This window comes from Lampetra planeri, chromosome 17, assembly GCF_965212315.1.
Source record: "Lampetra planeri chromosome 17, kcLamPlan1.2.h2, whole genome shotgun sequence".
Lineage (NCBI taxonomy): Eukaryota > Metazoa > Chordata > Hyperoartia > Petromyzontiformes > Petromyzontidae > Lampetra > Lampetra planeri.
In genome coordinates this window covers 10,356,410-10,371,963 of record NC_136123.1, presented here as the reverse complement: position 1 = coordinate 10,371,963, position 15,554 = coordinate 10,356,410, and the positions used below count along the sequence as shown (strand labels likewise).

The window sequence follows — 15,554 nt, the reverse complement described above, 5'->3', positions numbered from 1 at the left end:
AAAACCATCACAAACGGATCCCTGTCAGCCCGCACCAAAGTGTGAGCCACCGATAAATCAAGACCCCCGACAGCCTTGTTAGAAGGACCCAAAAGCATACTCTGTCCCGAAGCCTCCCTCACCCATGGTTTCCGCAACCGGAGGGGAATCAACATCTGTGAACCCGGAGGCACTTGCACTGTCTGCGTCGCCACCGCTTGTATCGTAGCGCACGCCGTCCGAATGTCAGTAGGGCCCGTCAAAAATGAAATCCGGCGACCCGATGGCAGTTCAATGCATCGTTGATCGATAAGAATTTTAATGGGCATTTTAGCCAAAAAGTCAGTGCCCAAAAGACACGGAACTGCCAAAGAAGACGAAACGAAAACGGGTCCCGACAATTTGATATCTCCAATGCAAATGGACGCCCTAACCTGACCGATAATGCCCAACGATCCCCCATTAGCGGCGTAAAATGGCACATCCACTGGAAGCAGCGGACGACATTGGACCGGAAGAATATTATAAATGAGGTCCGATATAATAGTTGCCGATGCCCCCGTGTCCACTAACACCCTAATCTCAACCCCATCAATAGATCCCGTAACAACGGACGAACCCGCCGAAGCAGCCACAATTCTATGCCCCAATTCCGCCCATTCAATGTCTCCCTGGTCCCGGCCGAACCCCCCTCGCCGAACCGAATCCCCGAACCTTAACCGGCCCTCCTCCGCCGCAACGCGGCGTCCCATGTGTGCCGAATAAACAGGCCGAGCGTGTGAGGTGCCGCGACTTGCCGGGGATTGTAGAGATGACTTGGGCTCTCGGTCGTCGTCCAGCCGAGCTCCCATGGCGCGCTGCCGCGGAGCGCGGCACCCGGACGCCACGTGGCCCCGGAGGCCGCAGTTATAGCACGTGACGAGGGTCGGAGTAGATCTTGGTTGCTCCGACTTCCGGCCCGATCGCAGAGGCGACCGGGCCCCCGGCCTCCAGTCCCCTGGTCGTCCCGTGGCGAACGCCTCCTCTCGTGGGCTGACGACTTGGGGTTCGGCGACCACCAAACCCGGGGCTGCGACGACAGCAGCGTTGCAACCAACGCCTTGCTTCCGTTGTAGGGCCTCGTACGCTTGAATACTCGTGGCGACTCTCAAAGAAGAAATATCAATCTCGTCAGCTGTGTTGATAGGGACCCCCAGGTCCTGCGCCAACTTGAGCAGCTGCTCCAAAACCATCGCGTCTTGGCCCTCCTCGTCCATCCGAGGGAACGCAGCATCAGCAAGAGCCAGCAACGCCGTGCGATAGGCCAGCGCGGTCTCCGTGGCCGCTTTCCGTCTTGCGTAGAACTGATGGCGGCATGTAGAGGGAGGCCCGTAGACCCTGGCCAACAAACCCAGCGCATCCTTCAGCGTGGAGCGGTCCGACTTCCGTGCAGCCCTGAAGGCCGCGAGCGCATCGTCGTCCAGCATGGCGGGCAATGCCCGCAGCGCCGTAGCATCGGACCACGCTGACATCTCTTGATGCGCCAAAAACCTTCGCTGAAATTGGCCCCAGTCTCCGCCTTCCGCCTTGAAGGCTGACAACGTGGGCAGGCGCTGCTGAAAAATGAAGTCATCCGCCTCGTGGTTCCTCTCCGCCTGTCCGTCGGTGTCTAAGATGGCGGCTCCAGCAGCAGACGTAAGATGGCGGACCCCCTCGCGCGCTGATGACGTCGATGCGCGCGCTTGGGAACCCACCACCACGTGGCGCTCGCCGTTCCCGCCAAAAGTAGGCCCAGGCGCAATGGCGGGAATCCCCCATTCGTTTTGGCGGGAATCTGCGGGGCGACCTTGTAAAATGTCCCCCACCGTCCCCGCTCCTCCCGACGAGCTGATCTCCGCCAAGATGGACGCGGCGGCGAGCAGCAGCTCCGCCAGTCGGGAGTGCGCCTCACGAAGCCCGGCGTCTGTCCCCGGTCGCTCGGCCGGCGCCGTCGACGGACCCTGCAGCGTGGGCAAGTCCTCTTCCTCACCCCCCGCCACCAGCGGCTCCGAGCCGTCCAGGTCTTCCTCGCGGTCAATCCCGTGGGTCCTACGGGTCTTCCTCGTCTCCATACTTGGAAGCCCGTTTCACTTCTGACGCCAGATGAAGTATTGGAAAATGACGGCAGGAAACTCCTTGACGGGAACACACTTCTTTTATTAAATCTTGACTTGTAACAATACAACGCGTGGCCTCTCTTCTTCACAATGCACTTCTCTTGACTCTGGATTCTGTGCTGCCGGCTCTCTGTGCCTCGTGTAGACTCCGCGCCTCGGCTACACTCCTCTCTCGCCTCGTGTAGACTCTGCGCCTCTGCTACACTCTCCACTCGCCTCATGTAGACTTTGCACCTCTCTCGCTGGCTACACCGTATGCATACTCGGCTCGTGCAGACCTTCCTCTCTCGCTGGCTACACCGTATGCATACTCGGCTCGTGCAGACCGTTCTCTCTCGCTGGCTACACCGTATGCATACTCGGCTCGTGCAGACCTTCCTCTCTCGCTGGCTACACACTACACATTACTCAGCTCGTGTAGACCGTTCTATCTCGCTGGCTACACACTACACATTACTCAGCTCGTGTAGACCGTTCTATCTCGCTGGCTACACACTATACATTACTCACTTCTACTCTCCATTACTCTCCTCTCTGGGCTCTATCTCTGCACCTTCGTCTTCATTCTTAGATGGTTCCACTTCTGCCCCTGCTCCTCTGTGCATCACCTTATATACCCCTTCTTCCCGGGAGACGGAGCGGATGCGGACCTCAACGTCGGCACCGCTCCTCCGTTACCCAATCCCCACGCGCTATCCCCACGATCCGGTTCCGCTCAGCGCGTGTTTCCACTCTCCGACCAATCACACCGCGCTGCTACCCGATCACTCCCTCTGGGCGCGTCACCGGCACACAGCCAATCAGCAGCACTACCCCCACCCGCGCACTGACGCCTGCTCCTCCCCGTCAGCGCGCGTCACCACACACACACCCGTACATACGCGCTGGCACACGACATATACACCCAGCGCGTATCACCACTACACAAGGAATCATGTCTGCATTAACCACAATACTTGTGGTCAGAATGCAAAGAAAGAAAGCTGTCTCTGGTGTGGACCAATCAGTTTCAAAGACAATGCATATATTATCAGAGCATGTTTTTTTTGTTTGCATTCTGACCACAAGTATTGTGGTTAATGCAGACATGATTCCTTGTAAAAGGTTTCAGTTTGGTGTTTTAACATCTTAACACAACTGTTTTGTTGCCAGAAAAAAGGGGAAAACCTATTCTCATATTTTGATACTGGCAAAGGAGGTCCCAATCCCCCCTCTCTCTTCGCTGCAGAGACTGCTCGTGATGCGTGCTGGTGGCGAGCACCCTGTCAAGGCGGGTCGCGACGGGCTGGTGTGGCTGTGGCCAGCAATCAAGTGCAGCCAACTCTTAGCTCCCGAGCGCCAACGCTCACCCATTCAAACTGCAGTGGGGCGCCACGGTGGCGAGATGTTAACTATCTCGCCTGCTATACAGGTGGTCGTGGGTTCGATCCCGACCCTGACACCTGTTGTATATTTGGAGTTTGCGTGTTCTCCCCGTGGTCACGTTGATTTTTATCTGGCTCCTCCAGTTTTTCCCTCCACATTTAGAAACGTGCGTTTAGTGTGTTTGGCCGCTATAAATTTCCACATGATAAGCCACTTTGTTGAGCTATCATTTGTGGTGGCCAGGTCGCTTCTGAAAAAGAGCTACATAGCTCGGAGGGACTTGCCTGCTAAAATTTAAATAGTTTAGTTTATAGCTTAAAATAGTTTAAGATTAGAAATTCCGCAGCCGAATGATGAAAAGTGGGCAGTAGTTATACTAAGCAGTGCATGATTTGAGATTGGTGACCACAGTTTCACTGACCTATTCTTAATCGCCCATCAGTGTAGGACGAGACAGCCGAATCTGCTGCGTACTGTTCTGATGCGGTTCAATACGGACTATTGTTGGCGGGGTAAATTGAAAATGATGATGATGATGATGCTACCTGATTGGATACTTTTCTCCAGGATCACGCCCAAGGTGGAAGATAAGGGGCAGGCTCGTGTGCTCCGTTTGGCTATGCGTCGTCACATCGTCAACATGTTGTCCTGGACAAAAGTTGACTCCCTAGCGAGACAGAGAGAGACAGCCAAGCACACACACACACAGAGATACACAGACAAAATTAAGAGGAGATAACCCTCCTACTCTGAATGCACAGCTTATAGACATCCTACTTGCTAGACTGTCTCCTACAGTTAACTCATAGCCCTGTGTGACTCACCAACCCCGCCGCATCGCGGACATGCGCCTTCCCCTCCAGTTGAGAGTTGTTTGACGCTCGGGATGGATTCCCGATTTCCGGAATCCGAACAAATCCAGAAAACGTGAAATCGCATTAAGTGACGTCACTTTAATGATGTCCCTTTTGTGCTTATGCTGTCCAAAAGCGGCACCGAGTGATTTCACCATTCCTTGCATTATCACATTTAATTTGGTACATAACGATCCAAAAATCTGAGATAAAAAATATATAAATTATGTTTAGAAATCTGGAAATCTGACATTTTTTATCTGAACTCATCCCTGCTAGATGCTCTATCAAGCATGGAGGCATCTGTGTAATCAGGTGATGCTGTGGTTCAAGCCCTTGGCTGACAATCATAAGATTACCAATTCAAATCCCATTTCAGCGTCAACTCAGCCCATAATCTCTCCCGGGTTAGCAAACTGAGCACTGCTGTGTGGGAAGTCAACAATACTAGGGAGAGACTGGCTCCTGCCATGGGAATGTGAAATGTTTTCTGTGAGCACAGAGCCGCCAACAGAGATGACTCTTACACGACTTCCCATTAGAGAGGAGAGATAGACGCTTTGACATTCTAACTCGATTACGCGTGTAAGAGAATTAGAGACCATCAGCATATTTATTTATACTGGAAGAATCCAATGAGCTACACAGGTCTTGTTCACAGACGTCCAGGATATTTAGTCAAAGATCCAACGGTGATCGCCCAAGCAAAACGTCCGTGCGTAACTGGAATGAGGCAGAGCTGATTGTGACTTTTTGACTTCCTTCCACTGGGGGAGGGCCCGAGGAGCGAGGTGGGGTAACACCTGTTTAAATTCCTCCCAGGAATTGCTCCACGTCCACAGGTGTGCCTTGTAGGCGCCGCAGCGCACGGCCATCAACTCGTTGCCCCTGTAGTAGAACACGGGTCTGCAACAGTCGACAGCAGAAACACACAGAGGCCGCCGTTGCAATGTGTTCGTCATTGCAAGGCACGCGGGCCACTGGCTGCCCCCTGGTGACCTTTAGTGCGGCCCCTGACGTGCGCTTTTACCTGTGGCAACACCACAGGAAGGAAAGAACAGTCGAGGTTGTAATGTGGATACATAAAAAGCATGGCAGAGCGGTGGAGAAATGTGGCTTAAAGAAAGGGACAGAGGCAAACTACGCAAAGTTGCAGGTGGCTTTTGCAATTGCGCCTGGAAAGAAAGTTACGCAAAATATTAGAAAGGGCCAGGTAAACGGGAAAAGGTAGAAATGCCGGGATGGAAGTCCCCAAGACGGACAAAGGAGGCACGGCTCAAGATGAGCAGCAGGAAGAAAGAATGGGCGACGGGCAGGATAGGGGAGGAAGGGGAGAGAAGGAATGACTGGGCCAACAAGTCGGGAATGAGAAGGTGACTATAAGAGGGGAGGAAGAGAGGCAGCGGGAAGGAGCAAACAGAAGTGAGCTGCGTGGAGGGGAGCGGCGTCCGTTTTCACGGGGGGTGGGAGGTTGTTTTTTTTTTGCGGGAGGCTTGAGCTGGTTTAGATATAGAGAAGGGGTGGGTGCTTAAATTGAATTGAGGTTTAGTGGAGAAAACAAATCTGAACAAGACAGAGCAAGCGAGAATAAAAGGGGGAAAAAAATAACACGAAATTTCAGATATTGAATTGTATAGCCACCCCGGCTCGAGACAAATGAATTACATTTCTGGAGTGATCGATTACACTGGTCAACACACTTTTTCTGGCATAAGGTATTGCAACGGTTTCAAGGTAATTGTGGGGTGCTAATTCCAAATCTGGCATCAGTTTTTGTCTATCACATCAGGTTTTTGAGATATCAAATATTGCATTTTCAATAAAAACTGCAGAAGAAAAATATTAAATAAATGTGGATATCTACATAAAATGATATTATAAACACACTATCCTAAAAATACAGCACCATATTTTAACACTAAAGCAGTCACTGACTCGCAACAACTTGCAATCATAAGTGACAAAGTTAATTTCGGGTAAAATCAATGTAAATGGGGTATACCGATAGCATACAAATGAGATGTGATAGAGCAATTCTGAGATCAGATTTGGAATCAGTACCCTGAAATTAGTCTAAAACAGCTGCAAAAGTCCAGGCCAGAAAAAATGTTCATGTTTTAAATTTCACAAATGTTTACCAACATGTAATATCATGAAGTATAATTTCATACCAACCAATACACGCGTGACAAACACGTGTTGCTTTCCAACGGGACAACCCGAGCAATGCAGCCACGCCCACTCTTGACTACGCACGCGTCACTTACATCTGTGTTGTCATCATTTACACTCGGCAGACGACGATGTCGCAACAAACCCTGACTCCTCTAGACTCCTCTGCGACTCGTTGGTGAATGGACCGCGGCACCCAAGGATGCCCTGGTATGTGGTGTTGCTGGCCCTGGCTGCCCCTGGGGCTCCCCATCGCTGTTGTTTAGTATTTGTTTGTTGTTGTTGGTGGTGCTTGGTCGTGGGTTGTGCCGCTCTGTCCTGCGTTTTCCTACCTCGACTGCCCTTGCCCCATCCGCGACCTCCCACGCCACCTCCTTCTACCCTCATGAAGCTTACTCTTTCGTTTTCTAAAGACTCTTGCAGATTTCATCCCCTGACAAAATTTGCTCAAAACTGGGTTTCACCTGTGTTCACCAATCACCACGTCCCTACGATTAGCACGGTTGGTGACGTACGGTGCAAAAGAAGTTCAACATACATACACCACTCAACCAATCAAGATAATTACCACGGGCAGATATCAATTCTCCGCTCCTAGCCGAGACGATCACCTGGGTATGGTCTGGTTGTTGAACAGCGCAGGGCTCAGGTCTAGGCCATCAAGCTGCCGGTCGGAGGGTGGCATCAGCCCAGCGAGAGCCAGCCCGGTCACAAATAGGTCCATCACCGTGCCCAGCTGCCGGCTCACCTGCGGCACAGCAAGCAGCACAACAGCCCGTGATGACGATGATGAGCGGCGGTGGCTCGCACAAGCGTGCGTGCAGTGAGACTGGATGCACACAAGCACGGTCGACCACATTCGTGTCATTAACCCTTTGCCGTTCCGAGATGTCTGCAAGTTGCTGGGTGGATTTCTCGTTCACCGCTAAATCTTGGAACGTACAAGCCGCTCAACGCTAATTTTATTTAGAAAGGCATAGCGCCGCTGTCTGAAAGACATTGTGCTCACCACAGAGAACTGTAGTGACATGACCACACTCTATGATAGCTGGCACCAAACTGTGCCACATTCCCTCCCGCATGGCCTTTTTCTTCCGATTCTCTTCCAATGACGAAATAGGAAGCAATGAAATGTCATCAGAAAAATGGAATCTGAAGAAAAACTGATGACGTACACGCACGTCATCGGAATTGAAAAGCGTTAATGTGAATGCGTTTTGAGATGGCCGTGTGGCTCAGAGGTCAGAGTGCTGAGATCCTGGGTTCATATATGTGGTTTAGCCACCTGTGATTAAACTTGAGTTTTCAAGTGTAATGAGTTCATGGTCTTAGACTGGTTCCCATTGACTGCAGAGACAAAAAAAAACTATAATAAAAATTGGTTATCCATTAAAATTGGTTAATTTCGACTCTAACATTTAAAAACGTTCCTTTGACTGTCATGTCATGAATATTTCTCTCTATAACAGGGCTAGTGAGTAGGTGGTGCCCTCCTAGTATGGCTATGAGGTCGCATCAGGAGATTTCAGAAGCGGTGTTGTGGTATCTCCTTCAGCAGATCAATCTCCGACACTGATGCAATGCTCTGCACAATGGGGATAGACATTTGGGGTAAAGAGACAATTTCTTTTTCGACTTTGATAAAACACAAATACATTTCAGTTGTAAGAGTGGGGCAATGCCAAATCTAAAAAAGCCAAATCTAGTGAGGTGGGTGGGGCTGCGGTTAGAGCAATGCAAAAAAACTCTGGAAGGTAAGATGGACAATTGTTGCTTGGAATTTTATGTTAGAAAATTTGTTAAAATTTAAAAAATTGTAAAAGTTTTTAATTTAAAAATGTTTTACAATTTTCAATGTTATTGAAAAAATATATCATAAATAAAAAATGTTTCGAGAACTTCTTATACATTAGTCATGGTTGAAATAAATGTATTTTTGGAGGATGGTACAGAGGGGAAACGAGAGCTATGAAGTTCGCTATCCCAAGAACGTGGCGGGAACCCACTGACCACTCAAGCAACTGCTACTTCTGCATGGTGGACCCTTCCAAACGTCGGACTGGCAAGAATGCACCTGCTATGACCTATCCATCGCCCCGGTGCCACACTGCCAAGAGCTCCCCGTACCCACTCCTCCGGAGAGAGAGCAGCCATCTTTAAGAGAGCAGCAAGTCAGAGAGCGAGGAAGACGTTATAGATCCAGATGACAATTTCAGAGGTGGAGCTGAGGAGAGAAACCCATACTACCCCAACCAAAAATACCTCAATGACTTGATCAGAAATCTTGGTCTCACCAAGTCCAATGCCGAGCTTTTGACATCTAGGCTCAAGCAGTGGAACTTCTTGGATTAAAGTGTGCAAGTCGCAGATCAAATGAAGCGTGACCAACCTTTTTGCAGCTTCTTCACCCGTCAAGATGGGCTCTGCTTCTGCCACAATGTCTGTTCGAGGCAATTGGAATTGCCTGTAACCAGAATGAGTGGCGCCTCTTCATTGACAGCTCATCCAGGAGCCTCAAAGCCGTGCTGCTCCATAATGATAACAAGTACCTGTCTCTTCCCCTGGCTCACTCGGTGCACCTCAAAGAGGATTACAACAGCATCAAGACCTTGCTGGATGCCTTGAAATATGATGAGTATGGCTGGGAGTTCATCGGAGACTTCAAAATGATGGCATTCCAGATGGGTCTACAAGGCGGTTTTACCAAGTTGCCCTGCTATATTTTCCTTTGGGACAGCAGGGACACCAAGGCGCACTACCACAGGCGGGACTGGCTACAGCGGACCGAATTTTGTGGGGAGGAACAACGTCAAGTGGGAGCCACTGGTGGACCCCCAGAAGGTGCTGATGCCACCACTGCACATCAAATTGGGCCTTATGAAACTATTTGTCAGAGCTGTAGATAAGGAGTCGGCAGCCTTCAAGTACCTTCAAGACTTCTTCGCTAAGCTGTCTGAGACAAAGGTCAAAGCCGGTGTCTTCGTCGGACCACAGATAAAGAAGATCCTGGAGTGCAATGAATTCCCCAAGAAGCTCACTAGTAAGGAGAAAGCAGCTTGGAACAGCTTTGTCGCAGTGGTTCGTGGCTTCCTGGGCAATCACAAGGTCGAAAACTACGTGGAGCTGGTTGAGACTCTGGTGAAGAACTATGGCGCACAATGGGCTGTAGGATGTCCCTCAAAGTCCATATCCTTGATGCTCATCTTGATAAATTCAAGAACATGGGAGCATACTCGGAGGAGCAAGGCGAGTGCTTCCACCAGGATATACTGGACTTTGAATGGCGCTACCAAGGACAGTATAACGAGAACATGATGGGAGCCTACATTTGGGGGCTGATTCATGAAAGTGATTTACAGTATAATCGTAAATCTCGAAAAACTACTCGCTTCTAAATCTTCTGTAGTCATTTTTTTATTACTTTAGTATAAATACATGTTAATTTTGATTCATATGTTGTTATTTTCTGACTTTATGTGAACGAAAAGACACAAATTCGCCCGTTTTCTCATTGAAAATAGGTAAATTTCAAAATATCCCTGTCCTGGTCATAAAAGCCAAGTTTGTTGGGAATAATAAGCATTGTCTATACTTTTCAGGCATAAGCAATTACGAAATAACCCTTGCTACCCAGGAACAAAAATTGTGTTACATTGTGTTACATAAGGCAGCCACACAGGCCGACTGGGATCATTTGCCTTAATATGCTGAGAATTTGTGTTTCATTCGGCTCTTGAATCGGGTGCAACCACAACAAACAAAAAACAAAACATGAACAAGAAAAACATCTTAAAGTGACTATGCGTAAACAGAAAAATCCAGGAAAAAACTTCAAATTCTTCCAGAAAAAAAGCACCGTACACCAACGCTGTGCAAAATCCCAGTGGGATGCAAGTCAAACAACAACAACCACAAGACAACTTAGATTAAAGCCATCATTTAAACTCCGTACTACAACAAACATGGCCAAACCAAAAAACTTTTCGAAATCACCAAAATAAAGCCATAAGCAATGTAACAGTGATCATAGGAACTGTGACCGAAATGTTACAATAAACGACATAAACAACATGTACCACCAAACCCTGCAGCCATAGCTGGCTGTATGAGTCACTCCACAACAGCAGGAGCATCAGTAGGAGTATCAACATTTTTCAAATGCACCTTTAAAGATCAGCACACTAAATCAAAACACAAGATCATACGTTGCAGCGGTCATCCGGGACGTGTTATAGGTGAGTAGTGCAACTTTGTAGGAAGTCAACAGTTGATGTCTCTATAGATATCCTTGGCCCCACCATGGGAATGTGGAGTTTCTACTCCCGGCTCTGGCACATCATGCTTAAGGGCGAGGGAACAAATACACGGAGTTGAGTGCCAGCTCACCATGGCTTGCTAAAATTAGTAAATGCCCAAGGATACGGAGGCTGTGCTAATCAGACATTAAAGTACATCTGGAAGGCAGAGCTGATTAAATACAATTAAATGACTCATTAATAGATGTATTTGTTCCCTCGCCCTTAAGCAATCAAACCAATCAGAAAATAATTTATTCAGGGAAAACCAAGACCGTTGTCATCAACACTGCCTTCACAAATGCGGTATATTGTGGGATAATTTGTCCTACGCCGAGATTTCTCTTCATCCCTGTCTGATTCCGAAGGCCACTGTTGGAAACACTCGTCCACTCGAGGTGACAGGGGGAGAAGTATTGCAGTGGTTCCTCCACCGCGCTACGAACCCAACGACCTGACTAATTATTTTTGCCATGGCTAACATCAGCGGTGAATGACGTCTGGACCAGTCCTAGGCCCCCCTCCTTTACCAACCCACACTGACCAGTGAGTATGGTGAAATATTATTGAATAACCCCTAGGAACCCGCACAGCGTGGGGAGGCCCCTCATCCAGCAGTGGATGACAAAAGTGCCGTACTTGTACATGAGTACATTTGTTATAAAGTGAATTCATAGTTCAAAGGGTCTCCTTGCTCACACGACCGTCGGGCAGTGCTCACTGCCATTGGAAGCGCTGGGCCAACAGCAAAACATGCCAAGTTCCTGTTTGTTGAGAACCATTGGGATGATATACAATGTCCGTATGCATTACAAAACACTGGGTTAACATAATAAATTAAATCAAATGACCCTAAATCGCGACACCTTGCTGAAACGCCAAGGGGGTGGAATGTCACAAGTCTACAAGGCCTCGTCATCGATTAACTTGAATCGTTATTTTCATTCGCACAATAGACACCTTTCAAATGTACACACATCACTGATACAGAGCACGCCGAGTGCACGGCAGTGAAACACACGAGTAGCGCATTGAGTAACACTGTCATAATGCCTAAGCTTTAAAAATGTGATATTAAAAAAAGACATCCATTTACCAGACGCATTATATTTTGAGCGCAATCTTTTACTCTCCTTGGGGTTTTTGCCTCTATCTCCCCGAGTTTCACCTGCAGCACCCCCCTCCCAAGTGTATAAATTCTCTTATCAGGCCCGAGCAGATGGCAAGGAGAGAAGGGTTTCGTTTTTATCAGCGTCACTGCCAAAACGTTGCTGCTGCTGCTGCTACTCCTCGATCAAAGGCACAGTAATCTCCGCGAATCCACTTTGCCAAAGGGACAAGGGAAAACTTATGAAAAATGGCAAAAATGCATCCACAGTTGACAATTCGTTTTTAACCTCTGGTGAGGTGCTGCCGAAGCCTAAACATAACGCTGGCTTGTTTATCTTTGTCCAAGGCCTGTTTGAGACCAATACATCCTGGATGTTAATTTTAATAAGGCAAGATACACAGACTCGTAAGGAACACTTGTGCGTTTGGTCTTAGAATTCAGAATAATTGAGTACTATGCCTTGTGAAGTGTGCATTGGCTGTTTAATGTTAACTGGTTTAAGACCATACATAAGCACTGCAACCAGAGTCATCTGGCTAATGAGGCACTTTGAAATATGTTTTTATACACACAGAATATACACACACACAACTCTGCCAATTTTGATGATGAAAGATTCAATAAAATAATTGTGAACCCTTGAAGCTAATGCACACTTGTTTAAAAATAATGACAAGCTATTGCTTCACGCGATCTGTCCAAATAGCGCTCTTGGCAACACGATTTGATCACGATCAGAAAGTTGTGAATTCAAAAACCTGGGGTCAAACTGGACTGTGCATGCACTGATTCCAGCCACAGCGATGTGGGATCTCCACCACGAGCTCAGGACTTTCGATAGAGAATACTCGCCAAAATGCTCAATTGAACAGGGATACGTGTTGAATTTAAAGTTTCACATTTATTTTACAATTTACGCCAAGAGGACGTCATTTCATAAGATGAAGAGTCCGTTCAGCAGCCTTGCCGGGTGGAGCATCAGGCTGCACCTGGGGTTCTTCACAGGACCTCTCCTGGAACTCCTCTTTTACATTTGAAAATGTCGTTTACATTTTATTGAAATGTAATTAACTTAATTAAGTTGGAATTGTTAAATTTAATCCTTTTAATTCTTTCTCCACACGCTGCTATGAGATTATTTCCCGCATGACAAACCGATTTTTTTTATTCTTAAGAGCTGGAATTTATCCAAATGACAAATTTTTAATGACCTTTCCGTGTGCAGTCATTGGCGACCTCATTACGCCTGTGAACTCGGTTTTTAAATCACAGGCAGATGAAACCGCGACTCGAACCCAGGATCCCGGCAATGCCGACTCGGCACTCCAACCTCTGCGCCACCCCGCCACCTCAACAGATCACGCACAGACAAATTGCCACCGGCAAATTAAGCATCGGGCCCAAGTCTCGTGTTCCCGTTTCGTCATCAATTCCGCGAGCCTCTTCGCCCAGCCCACGCGTTGACTCACCGTAGCTGGGTGGATGCGCCCAGGCCACCAGGCTATGGCTGGCTCCCTCATGCCGCCTTCAAACGTGGTCTCCTTGCCACACAAGAAGGGCCCATTGCTTCCAGCTGGGAGGTGCAACGAAACACACACGACAAATAAAGATCCTACGCTTAGCCTTAAGAAACGGTAGAAGCAAGTGCAATTAGTGAACGCCTTACCAAGACCGACAAGGCACGCGAGAGGTGGTCAACGCCACGCCAGGCAACCTTTGTCTCTCCTTTGACGATGTTCACGTACGCCAATGGGTGATCGCACAGTAAAAGCCCGATATAACGCAGGCGTGGTGGGACACGAGTAACACCTGTGTTATAGACAACCCGCGTTATAATGGAAAATGCGTGTGTGCATCTCCACATGTCTATGTCTCCATGTCTGTGTGTGTCTGCATGCATGTGCGGGGAGCGGTAGCGTAGCGGTTCGTGCGGTGACCCGAGTTCCAATTCCAGCTCACAGCCAACACCAGTGACAATTATCTGAACCAATCCTGGGCCTACCCTAGGTGGACTCGGCCTCAAATGAGTATCTGGTGCGGTGTGTAAAAACATCGGCATTGGGGAGATAAAGGCGGTCGGGCGTGGTGCTGGCCACCCACCCCCTCGTGTACTGTGCCAGCCTTCATAGGTGCTCGCTAACAGCACTTGCCCCAACAGCCTGGTAATGCTACATGGGGGATCTTTGTCTCTGCACGTGTCACTGTGTCTGTGGCTCCGTGTCCGTTCGCCCGACTGCGGATGCGGGAACGAGAGAGTTGAGAGGGTCAGGGGTGGGCGCTGACGTGACGGCTGCCTGCCGTATCGCGCCGCCACCGATGGAGAGGGAGGGAGGGAGTTGGGGGGTGGCGGCCGGATCGGCCACTGGGACGTTTCCACGGCACACCACCGGTTATTTTTGTGTTTTCCTGGGACATGACCTGACCGGCGATGTATATCCGAATCTGATGAGCCGCATTATATCAGGCCTTTACTGTATTCTATTATCATAATTGTTAATATATATGTTACCTGGATAATCCCCCAAGATGGAACATGTCGTTTGCAAGGGTGTCCAGGGTGTTGTCAAGTGACACACACGCGAAGCAAACACGTAATGACACGTCTACACACACTTTAAAGTCTACAACTCACGCGGTATACGTTTATGCAATGTCACGCGCACGTATAAGAAGACATCCAGGACAGCGCGCATGAAGGTCACACCGCAGGCCTACGCATGAATAAGTGGTGCACACTGCACATTCTCTAGCTGTACACATGTTGAACTTCTTTCGCACCGTACGTGGCCAACTGTGCTCATCGGAGGTGGGAGGAAAAACATCTAAAGAAATGAGTTTTCAATCTAGATTTAAAAGTGCATAGCTACAGTGGCTTCCTAATACCGGAAGAGCGTTCCCAACGGCCGCAGGAATGCATCTGAAAGCGCACGACACGGTGGCCGTCTTTGTTCGATGGATATCCAAAATTTGTGAGACTCAATTGGCCCCAGTGGAGACCCAATGTAGATTTAGATCCCACGTGCCACTGATGTCAGCCTAGGCGGGAATCAAACCTAGGTATGCGGCAATGTACTCGCTTCACCACTATAGTTCACCACAGATTACATATTTAAATTTAAAAAATCCACAAGTGATGGGTTAGCTTATGGGGCTGAAGGCCATGTCAGACTACGAAGCCAATCAGCCATCGAGACGACGTGGGCGGGATGTGGCCGTGTGGGTTTTGGGGCTCAATGGCGATGTCAGAGCACCTGGGCAGTATCGTTAAGATGCCGCAATCAATTTTTGCTGCCTCGTGTAACTAAACTGGGTTATCAAGGGTAGCGAGTTATTGGTCTCAACCTGACCATCAAAGGCCGTACAAATAAACCCACCATGTGAAGTGTAGCCACGCCATTAATGTTTACCGAATTGCTGCCCACGAGTATCACCTATAACGTCTACCCCCAATGCAGAACCTTGCTGGGGTGGTGAACTGCACACGGGATAAGTCTAAAGCGGGCGGAGCCCACGCACTCTCTCCTGCGAGCTCTCTAACTGCACTCCGCCGCGGGGTGTTAAAACGGGCAGGCTTGACGAGCGGTCCCAGCTGACGGAGGCGGAACATCCAGGACAAGCGAGGCTTTGGGAAACAAAAAAAACC

The 15,554-nt window shown here is 48.8% G+C and overlaps 1 protein-coding gene across 3 annotated transcripts in view; it reads right to left on the bottom strand.

Moving 5' to 3' along the window:
- The window catches only part of GALNS (galactosamine (N-acetyl)-6-sulfatase), a 52,997-nt gene that overhangs the window by 11,788 nt on the left and 25,655 nt on the right, over positions 1–15,554 (bottom strand). For all 3 annotated transcript variants that reach the window (XM_078602101.1, XM_078602102.1, XM_078602103.1), the window contains exons 10-13: positions 13,381–13,484; positions 7,117–7,253; positions 5,137–5,239; positions 4,025–4,146 (exon numbers count right to left, since the gene is read on the bottom strand). In XM_078602101.1, the coding sequence (XP_078458227.1) occupies positions 4,025–4,146; positions 5,137–5,239; positions 7,117–7,253; positions 13,381–13,484 (466 nt within the window). The remainder of the gene's footprint in view (positions 1–4,024; positions 4,147–5,136; positions 5,240–7,116; positions 7,254–13,380; positions 13,485–15,554) is intronic.